This window comes from Tursiops truncatus, chromosome 9, assembly GCF_011762595.2.
Source record: "Tursiops truncatus isolate mTurTru1 chromosome 9, mTurTru1.mat.Y, whole genome shotgun sequence".
NCBI classification, from domain to species: domain Eukaryota; kingdom Metazoa; phylum Chordata; class Mammalia; order Artiodactyla; family Delphinidae; genus Tursiops; species Tursiops truncatus.
In genome coordinates, this window is record NC_047042.1 from 76,143,493 (window position 1) to 76,163,346 (window position 19,854).

At 37.3% G+C, this 19,854-nt stretch overlaps 1 protein-coding gene across 3 annotated transcripts in view; it reads right to left on the bottom strand.

Annotated features, from left to right (window-relative positions):
• TSPAN12 (tetraspanin 12) overlaps nucleotides 1-19,854 on the bottom strand; it is a 65,951-nt gene that overhangs the window by 32,156 nt on the left and 13,941 nt on the right. For all 3 annotated transcript variants that reach the window (XM_004313167.4, XM_073809869.1, XM_073809870.1), the window contains exons 3-4: nucleotides 17,868-17,950; nucleotides 16,068-16,203 (exon numbers count right to left, since the gene is read on the bottom strand). In XM_004313167.4, coding sequence (XP_004313215.1) covers nucleotides 16,068-16,203; nucleotides 17,868-17,950 — 219 coding nt within the window. The remainder of the gene's footprint in view (nucleotides 1-16,067; nucleotides 16,204-17,867; nucleotides 17,951-19,854) is intronic.

Below are 19,854 nucleotides of genomic sequence, written 5' to 3' on the forward strand. Positions count from 1 at the left end.
CTTTTCTGAAAGAAACATTCATTTATGAAAATGAGCTGCTTCCCTGACACCTCCCCCACTCCCCAGGATCTCCCACTAAAGAAAGTAGATTAAACACACGTCCTTATCCCTTCTCCCTGTTGAAGCTTCACTAAAACAATAAAGGGATATTTTAAAAGACATAAACCCAGAGATAAAGGAAAAGGGAAAGAAGACAACAGCAAGTATATTTGGGAAGGTACAAAACAAACAGTTGAGTAGCAAATTTCTCAGCAGTCCCCCAAAAGCTGAACGCTTAATCAGTAGTGGAGAAAGTAGGGAACAACCTGATTCACATACAGAGTCCCTCCAAATGCTTAGGTGCTGGAAGCCCTGGATACTTGCAGAAGTGGATGAAAGTAGGGCTAAAAAGAGGATGATCTGTTGAAAACTTGTTTAGGAAGAAGTTAGAGCCCTCAGGTCCCCTCCCCTACACTATGTAGCTGGGTACTATCCACCCCTACCAGTAAAGAAGTTAGGGGTTATTCTGTGGAACCAGTAAAACAGAGTCTCAGGACTGGGGACACTAGGTATAGTCGAGGATAAAGCAGAATACGGGAAATAGAACTGGAGTTCAAATTTAAATACCTTTTCCGCAGAGGTTCAAAACCAAAAGAGCATTGGATTTCTCAATAAAATATTGGAAGCTAGAGGCAGCAGGAGGATGTCTTCAAAATTCTAAGGAAAAAAAATGATTTCCAACCTATAATTCTATAGCCATTAGAATTAACATGGATGGACCTGGAGATTATCTTACTAGTGAAGTTAAGTCAGACAGAGAAAGACGTGTATGATATCACTCCTATGTGGAATCTAATTTTTTAAAAATGATACAAATGAACTTATTTAGAAAACAGAAAGAGATGTGCAGATATCGAAGACAAGCTTATGGCTACCAAAGGGGAAATGTGGGGTGAAGGGATAAATCAGGAGCTTGAGATTAACATACACATATATACACTAATATGTATAAAATAGATAACAAATAAGAACCTGCTGTATAAAAAATAAATAAATTAAATTAAATTAAAAAAAATACACACACTACTTATATATAAGATAGTTAACCAACAAGGACTTACTGTATAGCACAGGGAACTCTACTCAATATTCTGCGATAACCTGTATGAGAAAAGAATCTGAAAAAGAATGAATATATGTATATGTAGAACTGAATCACTTTGCTGTACACCTGAAACGAACACAACATTGTAAATCAACTATACTCCAATAAGATTAAAATTTAAAAAAAAAGGAATTAACCTGTAAGGGTATTTAAAGCCATTTTTAGGCATGCAGGCTTTTTAAAAAATGTATTTCCTATGTATGTTTTTCAGGAAACTACTGGAAGATATGCTACCTCAAATGAGAGACTAAACAGAGTAGGACAATGACTTGGATTCCAGGAAACAAGGGATCTAAAACAAAAGGGAGGCAAAGGAAATCTCAGAATGGTAGTAAAGGGGGTACTGCATGACGGCAGCAGCTTCAGCAGTCTAGACTGGAGTGGGTCTAGAACGTGCTGAGAGATTTCTTAAAAAAAAAAATCATCGATAGAATACCCCAAATATTTGAATATATGAAGAGAAAACGTACACCAGGGGAAGTTTAGAGTTGATTTAGACAGAAAAACATAGAAAACAAGGAGAGTTACGAATTCCAAAAAAAAAAACCCAAAGTATTATTCCAGAAAGAAAAAAGTAAACCTGGTAATTTACCTGGCCCATCTGTGAATAACATTTACATAGTCATGAGCATGTAAACACTGTTCTAACCAAAATGATAATATATCTGTGTCGAGCTGAGAGAGGAAGTATGCGTGGGGCGGGGCTGGAGGGTGGTGCGGCACTGAGGGCAGGAAAAGATACCAGTTCCTCATCTTGCACAGACGTCAATGGATAGGGCTTAAAACTAAAAGAATGAGAAGAGTTAGATAAATATGTGATTTAGAGATATGAAAGTAAATTCCAAGGGAATCTGCAAAAAAAAAAAAAATTGAAAGCAGTTGCCTCTTTCTTAACAGTGGAAAATGACAAAGGTAGAGGACTACTATTTTTCATAAGAAGTATTTTGGAATTAAATTTACTCTACACTTTGTGTATGAAGCACTCTGATAAAAGTAAAAATAAAATTAAAACAAACAATAGCCCTGCCCCGAAGACTCGACAATCAAGAGAAAGACACTGGTAGCTGGAGGATTTTATATTTTTTACACAGAAAAGGTTATTCAAAAACGCTGAAAATTATAAGTAGCCCAATTACACTTCATGGTTATTGGGAGTAAAGGAGGGGGGGTGGCAACTGGAAACTTATACTCAGGTGCTGTCATCCTTTTCCTAAATGTACCTTCAGTAGCTGAAAATAGGGATTCCGTAACAAAATGCAAAAAGTTTATATTTAAATGTGATTTACAGACCCGCCCCCCCACCCCCACCCCAGAGGTCTCTTTCACTAGACCTTATTTGGAAATTTGAATGTCTCCTCCAATATTGCTCATAAAACCACACAGGCCGTCTGCTCAAATCAATGCGAGCTGGATTATTTTCCAACTTGGAGAATTCACTTCAGTCACAAAATTTTGAAGTTTAGAACTCTATGTTATGGGCAATTTCGTTCAAGGAGGGAGGCTTGGATTTAGTTTATTTGCTCAAGAAACACACGTTTGTATATATAATCAAGTATTGTGAGTATACAAAATTAAAAGTATATAAAAAGTATGTAAAAAATAAAGTATTCTTATAGGTATATATGTGTATGTGCAAATGTATGTATGTACATTTATTATGTTAAAGGTATATATATACATTGTGTAAGTTATTCCCCAAAACATATTACAAAAATATCATTAGCTGTATGTTTGAAAAGAGAAAATGGAGCGAGGTACATTGAGAGGCAACAGAACACTAAGTTTTTCAGAGCACAGTTCCTGGATTCAGATCCCAGCTCTACCACTTCGTAGTTGGGCAAATCACTTAACCTTTCTGTGTCTCTGTGTCTTCATCTATAAAGTGGAGATAACAATCGTGGCAACCTTATAGTATAGTTGGGAGAATTTAATGATCCAATACACATAAAGCACATACAGCAGTGGCTGGCACATAGTACATATTATATCACGGATGTTGGCAGTGGTGTTAGCAATACCTCATGATCCATCATCTATAGACCCCTCCACTACTGAACACAAATGCACACAAGTACATGTTCACACGGGTATTTACAAAACCTTTCTTGTCTTTGAATTAAAACACCTACATTCCCATCTCTGACCTTTTCAGTAGGAAAAAAAAAAAAAAAAGACTACCAGTAATATCAAAATTTTAAGGATGGCAAAAAAATTCAAATAATTTGAATTTAATTAGGCAAATAATGCCTAATTAAAGGCACAAATGCTGCTTTAACTACTATATCAAACTCCTTGACACTTTATCTCAGTAATTCCATCTCTTTTTATGTTTTGACCTTACATTAAATCAGTCAGATCAGCTTCTTTTGAAGTTAATAGTAAAATTAACTTTTGTTCTTATTCATCTTACAATTTTCATAATGAAATATAATGTCATATAGCCAATGAGTGCTTAACAGTTCATTAAATTGAACTTTCATAAAAACACTAATAAATGAAATAAGTATTACTTATGTATGTTAATAATTGATTTAATAAAATTTCAAAGAAAGTAATGTTTGTTTTGTACAAAATATTTCAAATAATTTTCACTTTGGGGAAAATAGATTTATTTAAAATTTTTCCTTTCTAACTTCTATCAATCTAGTGAAAAGAAGAAAGCAATCTGCCCTAACAAAGCCAATCAATTTATTGAGAATATTAAACTTTATAAGCAGTTGAGAAGTATAGGAAAAGATACTTTCAATTACTAAGAGCTTTTTAATAGGAACTATGTTCTATTGATATAAAACTTATCCTCATCATATCCAGTTTTATGGATAGAGGACTCTGCGATATATACTATCTAAAGGAAACAAAAAATCCTATATCCAACCTACGATAAATAGACAAAACAGTTATTCTCCAAACTGTTTTCCTGTATAAATGCCAACTGGAAAAGAATTTTTACATTAACACAAAATTGTAATGTCTTCCACGAAACACTTATATATATAAATTTCTCTGTGTGAGCAAAGCAGATAATAAACCACATATCATAGAACCTCCTCAGTGAGAATATATTTCACTGGGTGAGAAGTAAAAAGTATAAACACTGTAAAAGTTATTTTAATCTGCTAGTCTCTTAATTCATAACTAAAAACTCAGATTGTTTTCTCATAAGTAACATTCAACATAATTTAAAACCACAAAAGTCAGATTTGCTTATCTTGGAACATTAATACAACCTGAGACTCACCTCTCCACAAATAAAAACTGTTTCAAAATATAACATACTTTACTGGACATTTGAATATTTTAAAAACACGGTGCCTTTTGACTCCTACCTACGTGCTACATAACCAACTCTTTTAATAAACAAAAAGTTTGATGAAAGGCCTGCATTCACTAAATGATAAATGATAAACTCCAGTCTCTACCCTGTCAAATGCTAAACTCTGCAAGCTTTCAGTGCTAAGTATCTCTATGTCAGCTGTTTATTTTTCCTTTCCCAGTGATTGGAGGTTTAAAAATATTATATTACTTAAAGTTAGTAAATAAGAGCATTCCACTGCCAAATATTTGTACAAGATAATGGAACGGCTGACATTCTGTTAAGAATCCACCGGGACTAAACTACTAACAGTCCAAGAGCACTTGTGCTTAGAACACACGTCCACACAAAGCCTCTGTTTTAGCCAAGTCTCAAAACGATGTCATAGCAGACACAGGCTTGGTACTTTCTGAAGGCCAACTATTCACCATGTTCTGTGTGTCTTTACAAAATTTTCCAAGAAAAGGCAGCATTAAATTTCCTTTCTTTTAAGAATTATAAATGAGATGAGTTCAGTCTAATTTAGAAAAAGCTAGAACTATAAACCAGTTTTTGAAGAAACAAAGTCTTGACATTCCTGAGCCCATGCAGAAAGGTGAGCTAAAGTAAGAAAGTATCGGTATGCTGTGGTCCTTTGTTCATGCTTACATTTGAATAAATACATAGAAGAATCTTTGTAATAATGTATCTTAATTTACTCCCCTTTTCCATTTTATTTACACTGGTAATTTGTTGAGCTAGTTTCTCTATCGAAGATGTTGGTGAAGTTCAGATTAATAAGCGTTTGCTTCACACGCTGTTCAAACTCTGAGACAGAGAAACGTATTATGCCAAAATCAGAGGGACTTAGCCAGGGGCCACGGGTTCTCGGGGGCAGTGATGTATATTGTGACAGGTAACACATTAAGGGTAAGGCAATAAAGCAACTGGACACGCTAGACAGGTCACCATGTATATAGCTTCTGTTGCTTTGTAAGCCAGGTCAGCTAAAGTCTGCATGCTCGGCCCCATTGCAAAAGATTTACAGGGTGTTTCTGGTCTCGGAAGAGGTTGTTTCTATGTATTACTGGGCTATTCCTCAGAACGCAAGACAGGAGTCCCCATCACCAGAACCTGGGCAGGAAAGTACAGAGGAAGTATCCGAAGCAACACAGTCAAAGAACACCAGACTCAATTCTGATCCAACTCATGCCTCTCAGACGCAAACGCGGCCAGATACCTCACAAACACAAGAGGAGTGAGTCCATTACCACCGGCGTCTTTAGGACAACATCATTTACAAGACAACAGATTAGGAAATTGGAAATTTTAAAGGATTTTATTAGGTAGGAAGGGAATTCATACTTTAATATCTGCAATAACTTTTGAATCATTCTATATTTGTGAAAGTATCTTCTAAATCACTTTCTTTTGTTTTACCTTTATTTTCAGACAAGATATACATTTTAACTTACCTTTGTACATTCTCCAGAAAAACCTCAAACCTATTTGTTAAAAAGAGTATTAAAGGGAAATGTTTCCATTAAATTTTATAAATCCACGAATACAAATATTTATTATAAGTGAAGAGGTTCATTATTTTTTTCTTCTTGATAAATCTATTCCAGCAAAAACACTTTCTTCCTGAACCAAAAATATGTATTTTCTTTTTTAAAATAATAAAGTAGAACACAAGCTGATCCACAGTCATGCTTAATGTTCAGGGAAAGAAAACCATATGTGAATAATGATAAAATCACTAAATTGTCACCAAAGTTGCCCAAACATCAGTAATTCAGTCTAATTGGTAGAAGGAACAATTTGAATTAAATAGCATGAATTACAGATCAATTTTAGAGAAATGCATGCTTGTTACAACAAATATTTTAGCTATAAGAATATTGAAAATTGATAAGCAGATCCTTAAAGACCTGCTTTTATAAACAGATTAATGATGATTTGAAAGGAGCATATCCATTATCTGTAGGTAAGTGCTTCTAACATGCTTAAAAAGTTTGTTCTCAAACAAGTTAAGCAGTTCTACAACAATCCTCTGCTACTAGTCAATTGTTTATGGAACGTTTTTTTTCCCCTGAGCCTGGGAAATTGTGGCAGCATTCCAAAGAACTACTGTTCAAACCATTCCACAAGAGCCCTTGGCTGGCTGGTCTCCCTAAGGGCATCCTAGCCCCACACCCAGTTTCCTGGTGCCTACTTTAGCTTACTAACTATAATTTTGCTATTAAACCTGAATTAAATACATCCAGATTAATAAAATTTTGTTTACAATGTACATCTGGGAAAAAAATTCTAAAGCATTAGCTAGACCGCCCCACCTGAAAACCTTTATTCCTTCATCAGTAAAGGCACATTGTTAGAATAAAATACGTCTTCCATTCTCTCTTCCATCATCAAAAAGGGTTCTCTAAATGTGAAGCCCCCTTAGCCCAGAGTGGCAGGACCAGGTAGCTATCTTCTCCCAGGTAAATGAGAAAAAGGCCCCGAAGAAAGCAAGAACAGACACTGCTTCCTGGGTTATGTAGCAAAAGAGATATCCCATCACTCTGCAGCTCCCAAAACTTCACACTGCAGAGCATGTGCACAAGATATATTCAAGACATCTCCATAATTTGGCCCTAGGTCACACAGCCAAGTCTCAGCCTTGTAAGACTGGCACACGTCTATCCAATGACCTACACATGCCCTTTGCCAAGCACTCCATGAGCTTCTGAGTCTTTTCACAGCTGCTCCCTCCGCTAGCCTTTCAATTCCTCAAAGTCCCTTGCTTCCCCTGCAAAGGCCCTTCTCCCACCTCTGCCCATGACTCACCAGCCATCCAAATTCTGCCCTCCCCCTCAGATCTCAGTTCAAATGATTCCTCATGTCCTTTTATTAAATGCTCTTGGTAGAACAAGGCTATCTATTGTTCCTTACAGTTCTTTTAAAGTACTTTAATAACACAAAAGAGAACTTTTAGAATTAAAATATTTTAATTACAAAAGGCAAACTTCTCCAAGTCTTGTTAAAAGTTATCAGTCTGTGTCTTCAACTCGGCTGTGTAAACCCTGCACAGAACCTGAAAATTTATAATATTTAAATGCTTGTTTCCTAGAAGAGGCACTGAAAAGATTCATATTTTTACTTAACTAGCAACAATTCTTACATTGGCACGTATCATCTAATAAAATTCCAACTTTCTTAAAGATGTTTCTAAAATGTCTTCATAGTTGTAACTATATTGCGGAAACTTGTAGTTTCCAAATTTTAAAGATTTAAAACTAAAATAATGGTAATCTAAAGAAAGTTCAGGGATAATCACCTATTTCCGAATAATTCAAATGTAGTGCTTAAGAGGAATACTAAGTGATACAACTACAGTGTTTATACATTTTAAATAAAATTTAAATTAGTGTTTCTGTCATGTGAGCTGAGAAGATTCATCTTAATCTGAGCACATAATTGGAGCCTGTAATAACCCTTTAACTGAATAAAGGGGGAAATGGGGACTTCCCTGTTGGTCCAGTGGTTAAGACTCCATGCTTCCACTGCAGGGGGCACAGGTCCGATCCCTGGTCAGGGAACTAAGATCCCACATGCCACGCAGCGAGGCCAAAAAAAAAAAAAAAATCCCTGCTATGAATAAAGGGGGAAATATATGGATCACAATTCTGAAAAAGTAGGTGTTTTTAATTTAGGAAATTTCATGAAAAAAACCTTTAATTCATAAGCTATTATTTAGTCATCAAATTCATCAGATATTGCATATTAAGTAAATATTCAACATCATTTTTCTATACAGGTTTTCTGAAAGCTACTTTCCTCATTATAGCTTAAGCAACTTAATTCTCTCGTCTTTTACGTGTCATTTGCTTGTCTATTGATTTAACTCTGTTTCCTGAGTCATCTAGACACTGATATGATTTTGAATGAATAGCTACTGTTTTACCTTGGCCAAAGGAAGTCAATAGATGTTGGACCCAGATGTGAAAGCAAAAACTCTACACAATTGCTGAATTAACCTCAAGGTAGCATTTGCTGAACCTGTAACCAGCATCCACAGCAGAATCACTCCTTCAGAGCACGTGCTGCCTGAGAAATATCTGTCACTGAACTCTGAACAGACTAGGGATATTCACCAAATCAGTGGGTATAGATTTATATGGCTTATATTTAACCAAAGCTATCGCAAATGTATATAATAAGAAACAATATATAACAAAGCTTAAAATGCGTACCATGACAGAGTATACCTAAATTATACCAAAGTCAGAAATACAAAACCTTGAGCCATTCATACTTCAAACCCTAAAGTAAGCAAAAAGTCCAAAGAACACTCAAGATCCTGTCACAAAGACCCACCACTAAGGGCATGAATATCATGACATTTCCTTTCAGAGACGTCTGCTTGTGTGCTTTTCTGGGGTATAATTAGAGACAGTCACACCAACATCACTGAAGAAACAGAAAGGTTAATGGAACTCTGTCCTGGGCTTTGTGTGCATACAAAACCGAGATGTGCAAGCTGAGCCTCCGGATGCAGAAATGCCTACGTCATCTTCAGTTTCCTCTGCTTGAAATTTTTGTGAGTTTAACAACTAAATTTTAAAGCTATAGCCCTAAAAGAATTCTAGTTAACATGTCAAAATAAAACGCATATATTGAAGGGATATGTTTCTATTAGATGAAAAACGCATACATATTGAGTAATACCCCGTTTCCTCATGTCAAGTAATACAAACATTACTATCATGTGCAAAAATTCGATCTCAGCAAAGTCTGCTGAATTCAGCTGCCTTCCACTCAGTCCTCAAACCCTAGTCTTAGTCTAGACCTCGTGCATGGCTTCCAAAGACTAGGGTATAACCACTAACCAGCCTTCCCAATGCCTCCAGCCCTTAATGTTATCATTTCATTAAATGCTGGAAACACCCATTGACTCTCTATAGTCCAAGGGATAACATCAGACCCTCCTACAAAGACCTTCATGGTTGGACTACTTCATGCGCTTTTCACTGACACCATAGTTACACGGAACTTCTAAGTTTTGCCTAAACTTGCCATGTTCTTTCATTCTTCTGTATCTTTGCACATACTCTTCATGTGGCTTCCCTTTTCCACCAGAATACTCTTACACATTTTCAACATCCAGCTCAAATAAAGACTCTCCTGCCCAACCTACTGGAAATCTCCAACCGCTCCTTGTTCAGGGTTCCCACACTAATTTATTTATAACCTTAATACTGTATTGTGCTGTGATATTTTCTTTGCAGTCGCCCATTTCATCTTTGTATCTCATGTCTATCACAGACTGAGTACTCAGTATATGTTTACAGAGGGAAAAAGGAAAGAGAGGAGAAGGACAGAGAGCAGAAAGGGAAAGAGAAGTTGTTTGATTCTTGGACAGGATAAGGGAGAACGATGGTCGAATTTTTAGAGTTCCTTCCTTAATAAGGACATTAAAAGATTATATTTTTAAAAACTGAATGACTACTGAATACCTTGGATTACAGATGAAGCATATTTAAGTTTTATAGAAATAGTGCCATTAATTAATTAAATGTATTCCAGTCACTGGGCGTTGGAATGAAACACATATAGACTTGTATAAGTTGAATCTGAATGCTAATGAAAGCAGCTAGCAGGTGTGTATCTTCAGGCATCCTACTTCCCCTCAGGTGTAAAATAAGTCTAACCATATAAAGTTGCTATAAGTATTTTCTGAGAAAACAGAGTGAAACTCTGGGTAGATGCTGAACGTGCAATCAATGATATGATGGACTTTGATTTAGAAATAAAGGTGCTAGGCTATCAACCAAAACTATAAATAGCAAATAATAAAGATATTTAACTTAATAATTTAATTTTAACTTAATGGGTTATAAGGAGCTGTATAATTATTAAATGTATAACTAGTTAAAAGAAAGACTTAAACAGAGTCAGTAGAAAATTAACTACTATTTAAAGATATTCCTGTTTTGCATTATGATTTTAAATAACAGAAAACTGAGGATGGTTAATTTCTCCATGGCCATTAAAAACGTACTTGATTTCTCTTAAGAGAATCATTTCAAATCTGATTCAACCACTGGATATTTTAAGAAAGCTTTAAAAGTGCTTCCACACAATCACTAGCTATGTGCAAATTCTCTGGGATAATAAAAGTGAAAAAAAAAGAAAAGAAAACCTTCCCTTTTAAATACAAGGTACTGATCTTAAACATGTAAGGCGCAGGCAACTTAATTTCTGACGAGTGCCTGACAAGTTGTGGTTTGCTGGCAGCCGAGCATATATTAGCATCACTCTCTGACAAATGACGATCTCCTGACGGTGACGTTCAGCTGTTGTCGATATTGTAAACATGTCTGTTCAATCTGTTTACATTCCCCCTGAGCTGGCACTGCCTTCCTAATGCCTCTGTTAATAGCAAGGTAGAACTGCAATAACAAATGAATTTCATTTAGTCTACAGCTAAAAGCCTTGGGAAGTACCCATCTAAAGCTTGAAACCAATTTCCATTTAGCTTTAATTTCTCTTGTAAAGAGAAAAGGAATTTCTGTTACCAAAATTACTTTGAAAGTCATGGCACATTCAAGCTTATCTTCCTATTCATTTTGGCTTGTTTTCCCAATATAATTAGAATTTAATTACTTGTAATATCCTCCTATATGTATATAAAAGTTGCTGTTCTGTGACAGTTTCATATTTATTAAGAACAAATCTGGTTAGAGCAGGGTTGCCAAATTCAGCAAGTAAAAATACAAGATGCTCATTTAAATTTGAGTTTCAGATAAAAAATAATGTTTTAGTAGATGTATATCCTAAATATTGCATGGGACAAACTTATACGAAACTATTATTTGTCATCTATCTGAAATACAAGTTTTATTGGGTGTCCTGTAGTTTATTTAGGAAACTTAAATTAGGGTGTTTTAGCAATCTGCATCTATAATTCAATAAAAGGGTCGACTTCATGACCAAGGTTCACCAGAAATGTTTTCCTACAGGTGGTCTCTTAGCCTGCAGTTGTTTTGTTGGAGGGGTGAGCGTGGGAAGGCAGGTCAGTTATAAAGATCTGTTTTGAGCCTCTCTCACTTTTTCTTGATCAGTCTGATGAATAATGGCATTTTGACTTTTGCTTAAACAGCACCATAGCCCAGTTGCCAGACCTTTTCTTAGTAATCATTCAAGAGCTGTGGCAGCTCTCAGAGATACTGGTGGTCTTTTTTTTTTTTTTTTTTTTAAAAAGCTTTCTTCTCTAATCTGGTTTACAGGTCTTAAAAGTGAAGCGCGATTTTGAGTACAAGGAAATGGACAAGTTGGATTGAATGCATTGGGCTTATTTAAACATTTGTATCCAAAATTAAGGAACCTCCTAATTAAAAAAAAAAAAATTAGGATAAAAAGCTAAAGGATAAGAGGCCCGCATACCACAAAAAAAAAAGCTAAAGGACATAAAGGAAGAAATCATGTGAGTTTCGTTGCAAACACTTGTCAAAGACCTGACATCCTGTCATATCCCGCGTTAGTGCTCACCCCTTTAACAGGCCACTGTTGTCAAAACCTATGTAACAGCCAGGCTCCTCCCTTAAAATCTCACCCTCTTCACTGCCTTCCAGACACCATCCTCCCTATCTGATGTGCTGGCCACTTCGACTCACACTGTTCTAATTTCCTGTCTGTTACTCGATTTCATAAAAAGTTATTAAAGCAATAGGCAAGATGAATGGTTCATATTATCAAGTTGTTTGTAGTCTGGCAGTTTGGGCTGGTTATAAAAAAAGGGAAATTTATAATAGGAGAAATGCACTGGACTTCAAAAGTTGAGACATGTCTGTTGGAGACATCGGTAAAGGCCCAATGAGAATGGGCTTGGCAGTCAGAAACACAGAGGTCTGAATCAAAGCTTTACCTGCTAGTGCTGAGTGACCTTGGACATATTACTGAACCTCTCTGAACCTCATTTGTAATCATCTCTCTTAGATGATTGTTGTTGAGTTTAAAATGAAAGATCATAGGGAAAATGTTTTATACAATGTGAGATGCCTAATCCTTAAGATATACTAAGTATTAATAATTAAATAACACTAAGATACTTAAGCATTTAAGAAAAGGCAGCAATTACAGAGTAAAATAGTGAAGTTGTTGCAAACATGTTGTTCGAACTAGACTGTGATGATCTGAATACCATATACTCCATTTACTAGCTATGCAAACAGGCAAATCACTGAGCCAACCTGTGCTTCCTTTCCTCATCTATATTATGGGAATAATTATAGTATCTATCTCAAAATTGATTAATTAATGTAAAGCCCTTCATATAAAAATTTCATTTAAACCTCTACGAGTCTGAAAGCATTACAGTTTGTCAACACATGAGAAATGTTAACTACTTTGATTATCATCATCATCTTTGTCATTATTACAATTTCAGGAGGTAGTATTTCAGGCAAATTGTAATGGGCTGGTAGTACTGAAACAAAAGCATTAAGAAGAAATTCCCAGCTAAGGGACAGCAGGAGTAAGAGCAGGAAAGAACAGTCAGAAAATGAAGTAGGTAAGAAAGCTAAAAATGGCAGATGAAGGTTTGATTGCAGAAGAGCTTGACACAAGATTGAAGTGTCTCTAAACACTTCATTACCCAACCAGAAGTCTTTCAAGGTTTTGGAACAGAGGAGTAATGTGATCGCTGCTGCATTGTATTAACCGGCAGCACTGGTTTGGGGTAAATTAGGAGACAACAGAGGCAGGACGTTTAGTTAGGGGGCTCTGCACTGTTTCAGCAAGAAGTCAGGAGAGGGACCTCTCTGGTGGCACAATGGTTAAGAATCCGCCTGCCAGTGCCGGGGACATGGGTTCAATCCCTGGTCCAGGAAGATCCCACATGCCGCAGAGCAACTAAGCCCGTGTGTAACAACTACTGAGCCTGTGCTCTGGAGCCCGCGAGCCATAACTTCTGAAGCCCGCGCACCTAGAGCCCGTGCTCCGCAACAAGAGAAGCCACTGCAATGAGAACCTTGCGCGCTGCAATGAAGAGTAGCCCCCGCTCACGGCAACTAGAGAAACCCTGTGCGCAGCAACGAAGGCTCAACGTAGCCAAAAATTTAAAGATAAGTAAAATAAATTAAGGGAAAAAAAAAAGTCAGGAGAGCCTGAACCTGGGCATTCCAAATAAGAAAAGAAGGGACGGGATCCCGAGATTGTAAAACTAGAACCTACAGGATTTGACAACTGTTTAGAGAAGGAGGCTATGGAAAGAAAGGCAGAGAAAAAACTGCCTGAGAAGCAGATCAGATGCAGATCAGTTACGAGCAACAGGTAATTGGGAGCTGAGACCACAAATCATTCTTCAAGCAAAGGAAAGGCTGTGCTGGGTTTAGACAGAGTAACATCTAGGAACTTGCTAAGAGGAGACAGGCAGCCCGATGGGAATGGGGAACAAACTGCCACAGATAGTCAACAGGAAGGAACAACAAAGAGCTGACCGCAGCCAGGGACACGTGGAACAGCGATGCACCAAAAGCTGCTTTGTGGAAAAGGGTACATCCACCAAAAGGGGCGGGATGGGATAAAGCAGTATCCATCTATGCCAGTCATCCTCCTGGAGGAGAGGCTGACCCCTTGGGACTGAGCTTGGAGCTCTTCTCTAGCCTCAGTACTCAGAGTAAATCTTATTAGAGGTCTTGTCAGACAGTAGTGAAATTGCCTATCCACGGTGTATACACTGGTCTGATGGCAAAGGCTAATAGTGCCTATATTCTCCATAAATGTTTGAAGAATGAATGAATGAACAAGTTTCTGGCCCTTAGAACCTCAGTCCTCCATGTCACCTGTGCAGCATAAGGTTCTTTCCAACATCACAAACTAGCTCCCATGCACAAGTCTCTATGACTCATCCTGCCCCAAGGAGAGCCCAAATTACCTCGTTATTTGTCAAATTGTTTTACTTGCATTCAAGCAATCTAATGGAATGCGTAAATGGTTTTCAAAATATGTTCCTAAAAGTCTTTGAAGTTCCATGAAATACGCTATCCTACCCCCCCCCCCCACCTCTACAGTCCAGGGACCATCCAGAATCATACCAGTTGGGAGGAGGAAGAACAGCAGCTATATTTAAATTGGTTGTATACATAGGACATCGTTGTAAGATTGTGGTTTTAAAAAAGGATTCTGAGATTTTTTTTTTGAGTTTCAATACCTTATCCATCCCTTAAACTGTAAGTTTCATATAAAGTAAGTACTTTAGTTTGTTTAAATTATTGTCCAAATTTCTTGAATTGCAACTTAGGTGCCAAACCCTTCCACCTCCTCTCCCCTGAGAGAAGAAAATTAATGACATATTATAAATAAAATACAGTCAAAAGCATTGTATACCAAAGTGAACAGAAGTAAGGCAATGGGCATGTCCCCTGTCTCTGCAGCATTTTCTGTTTTCCAATCATGGACCTAAAGAGTTATCCTCCACGAAGCCAAGTAATACATTAACACAGGTTGTTCTTGTGAAATGCAAAGCTTTAGTTCAGCTTCACACTAAGAGTCTGTTTTAATGGGCTTGGGACGGGAGCTAGTCAAGCCCTGGCGTGCGGGAGCTGTCTCCTGAGAGCCAATCTGTGCTCATCTCTCCCCAGCTCTGCATTCAGTAATGGCAAGTTGGTAGCCTGAAATCGACCATGCTGGGAGTATTTACATCACAGAAATCTTCAAATGCTACAAATCAGGGCTTTTTTTCTGCTCAGATATCCAGCTTATCAGCACACCATAAAAAAACCTTTTTTTAAGTTCCCTATAAGAAATGAGTGCACAGATACCATTGAGAACTACGGCAAAGAAAGGAATATACTCAATGAATTACTTTTTAGGAATCTGATATGTCTGCAATTACATGTTAGCAGCCTCAACCCCCTGGGGCCGTTAACATATAATATTTTATACAATCAATGAGCTTCAAAACTCTATCTGTAAACTGTATTTTTAATTGACTCAAGTTTTTAATGTTAAAAGAGGGTTTGCTAATTTTTGAATTAAAGGCATAATCATAGATTTTGGAATCATAGAGCTTGAGTGCTGAAGGGAATTTAATAAGTAATTTAGTCCAACTGTTCCAGAATTTTTTAAAAAACAAAACACTAAAACTATAGAAACTGAGACTCATATCCACTAACCTATGTAAAGGCAGTGCCGGGATTATGATGTCTGTTTGCTACCTCACCACCTGAATTTCCACATGGGTTTAAGTGGTGGGTTTGCTTAAAACAAGAAAAGAGAGAAAGAAAGAGAGTTCCATTATGACGTCTCAGTTCTAGTCCCGAGGGGGCTGTTGGACTGGTAATAAGGTCCGTGACACTAGAAAAAATTCGTACTTTCAGATGAAAATGTCAACACATGGCCTGAGTGAAATAATTAAATAGTGTACATATTTCCGCGCCTCATCTTCTGAGTACAGCAAATACTTGTACTGAAATCGTCTCTCATGGAAAGAACACTTCCCTTCTCACAGGATGTTGAACAATGAGCACAGATTAGGGAACCGCTATCACAGTTCCCTAAGCATGTAATCTTGTGCACTGATGAACCAATTATACATTACTGGTTGGTCTTTTTAACCACAGTAAAGAATAGATATAAACACCGTACCCATGCAAGAAGCAAGAGATTTCTTTTTACTGTTCCACAGTATCCTAACATCCCCACGATGATCAGGAAACAGCAAACAGCAATCATGACCGGATGAACCACAGGAAAATAAGTCAAGATGACAGCCTCCTCTACCCTGAAAGAAGAACAATAATGTCATATTATAAATAAAATACAACCAAAATGCACCCAAGACATAGTACAAGACACAACTGACTTGTGTTAATAATCCTTTAAATCATCACGCCTCAAAGCTGAAGACTGGATTTCTATTTCAGAATCACTGAACAATCACCAATTTGCTTGCTTGTTTTATTTTTTGTCTTGTTTGGTTTAGTTTTTTATACAAGTGGTAGCCTTCCTACCTCCGCTCATTTAAAATATAAGATAGGGGTTGTCAGTAAAAAGTCGATCTAATATTAGCTTTGAAGCCTTAACCTGAGGAAACCACATGAGACTTTTCACTATTTCTTTTTTTGTTTATAAATTTATTTATTTATCTAGTTATTTATTTTTGGCTGCATTGGGTCTTTGTTGTTGCGCACGGGCTTTCTCTAGTTGCGGCGAGCAGGGACTACTCTTCGTTGCGGTGCACGGGCTTCTCATTTTGGTGGCTTCTCATTTTGGTGGCTTCTCTTGTTGTGGAGCACGGGCTCTAGGCGTGCGGGCTTCAGTAGTTGCGGCGCACAGGCTTAGTTGCTCCGTGGCATGTGGGATCTTCCTGGACCAGGGCTTGAACCCGTGCCCCTGCACTGGCAGGCAGATTCTTAACCACCGCACCACCAGGGAAACCCTTTTCAACATTTCTTAACTGAGAAGACTCTCCCTACTCTTCTCTGGTCTGGGACTCCATATGCAGTGTGCACTTTCTCCCCAACAAATGACCTTTCCCAAAGATGTGAAACACTGCTATGGAAGGGAAATTGGTCTGAATTAAAATGAAGGGAGGGAAATGCTTTCTGCTAAGACTGTGAAAAAATTATTAACTAGAGCCATAACAGTACGAGTAATAATTAAGATAACAAAAAACGACCGTTACAAAGTGCTTACTAAGCTCCATCGTGTTAAGGATTTTATAGAAATGTATCTCAGTTAATCCTTAGGAAAATTCAGAGTGGCATTTAATACAATCCCCATTCAGAAATGAAGAAACTGAGGCTCAGAGAAGTTAAGTAATTTGCCCCTTGAGATGTTAGTGGGTCAATCCTTGAAACTGGGTAAGAAAATGACATTTGGGGTTTGGTTTTCATTAGCTCAGGAATATGAAGGCAAGAAGAAGTTGGCGATCATTTTCTTAAGGAAATGTAGCTGTGTCGTCCTTTATACACAAATATGACATGGCTGGCACACTGTCAGAAGGACAGGCAAGTGGTATTACCATAACCAGAAGTGTCCTCCAGAACCAGTGGCACACCTTAATGATATGCTGGAAAATGCAAGTGTTGCCATGGGCAGGAAAAACTGTCCAAACGATCGTGGATGAGCACTACCGTCTAAACACCCTAGGGCAATGTTACTTAGAAACTAGTGTCTGAGGAAACCCTGATGAAAGAAATCAATCTTTTTTTTTTTTTTTTTGCGGTACGCAGGCCTCTCACTGTTGTGGCCTCTCCCGTTGCGGAGCACAGGCTCCGGACGCGCAGGCTCAGCGGCCACGGCTCACGGGCCCAGCCGCTCCACGGTATGTGGGATTTTCCCAGACCGGGGCACGAACCCGTGTCCCCTGCATCGGCAGGTGGACTCGCAACTGCTGCGCCACCAGGGAAGCCCTAGAAATCAATCATTAATCATAAAGCCTACCTTGTTTCTGCAGTTAAAGTCAGAACATTATTTAGGTAGTCCCTCATCCAAGCGGAAACTGCCAACACGCTGATGGACATTAACTGGGGGGAAAAAAAATACAAACTGGTGACGAAGGATTTATGCACCATGCTCTGCAGGACTCATAATAAAAAATTAAAGATTTTATTTACATAATCATTATGTTTTTTCCTAATTACCATTTACCACCTGTTGAAATTTACTGTTACTATAAATATCTGCCATTCTGTTTTGTAATCATGTCATAGCTACTAAATAGAATGTCACTAAACAGTATACAGATAGCGGAACTATTAGATACGGTAGTTCAGGACAGGAATTGTACAGAACAACTAAATTATCCAATATACAACATAAGCCTAAAACACGTCATATGTAAAAGCAAGGGAGCAATCAAACACTACTGATGTTGTCCAGAAACGTCACAGGAGCTAACTTCAAAGGACTTCCATTGGCTAAAGTTAGACAGTTTGAGCATGAAAATAATAGTCATCATAATAATAATAAATGCAACGGTTTAAAACATCCAATATGCTAAAATCTATGAATTCACAATAATTGTTAAACAAAACTCATTAGCCAGCTTTGGAGGATGTTGGATATTCAACTCATTATTCAGAAAACTGATAAGAATCCAATATTTATCCAATCTTTCCTATACGAACTAAAGAAAAGAACCAAAGACTTAATGAAAGTTTTTAATGGAAGAATGTCTGCTAATAAGTACAGAAAGCATGACAGAATGTCACTATTGGATAATCTTTTCTGAAATAATGGCTCTCTTGGCAAAGATCTTCAACGACTGCCAAAATTATCAAGTCAGTGGCTCTCAGTCCCGTCTGTAAATCAGAATCAACCAGGACTCTTCAAAAAATTACTGAGCCCAGATCCACCCTGAATCAATTCTTGGAAGTGGGGTCTGGGCATCAAAAGTGGATAAAGGCTCCACAGATATTCTAATGGGTAGTAAGGGCTGAGAACTACTGCATTAAGTGTGAAAGGCTGATGGGGACTTTTAGAATGGAGAGATAAGGTTGACATAAAATACCAGATGCCCTGATCAATCTTAGTATCATAAAAAGAGGCAACTGGATATAATAATGTCCCCAATATGATGCAATCAGAAGTACTCAGAGATACCTTTGAGGTTAATTTAACCAAAAAGTCAAACCTGAATCTAATCAAGCCTCCAGCTCTATCAGTTTATAGGAAATACAGGGAACAGATTTAAACTTGTTAAATGTCACCATGCGGATGCAATCAACAAAATCAAGAATATAAGAAATTTTACAGAACAAATGATCTGGTTTCTTCAATTTAAAAAGCTGGCAGGTGGAACAAAAAGAAGGAAGGAGAAACTGTTATAAATTAAAAGAGATTTCAGAGATTGTCCAAGGCAATGTCAGGATCTTGGTTTGGATCCTGATTTAAATGAACCAACCACAAAAAGCCATTTATGAGAAGACTGGCGATATTGGATATTTGAAAATATTTACAATAGCCAGGTCATGGAAGCAGCCTAAATGCCCATTGACGGATGAATGGATAAAGAAGATGCGGTACATATATACAATGGAATATTACTCAGCCATAAAAAGGAACAAAAATGGGTCATTTGTAGAGATGTGGATGGACATAGAGACTGTCATACAGAGTGAAGTAAGTCAGAAAGAGAAAAACAAATATCATACATTAACGCATATATGTGGAATCTAGAAAAATGGTACAGATGAACCGGTTTGCAAGGCAGAAATAGAGACACAGATGTTGAGAACAAACATATGGACACCAAAGGGGGAAAGTGGAGGGGAGGGGCTGGTGGAATGAATTGGGAGATAGGGATTGACATATATACACTAATATGTATAAAATAGATAACTAATAAGAACTTGCTGTATAAAAAAATAAATAAAATAAAAAATATTGACATCATAAAATAAATTATTGTTTATTATTTTAGATATGA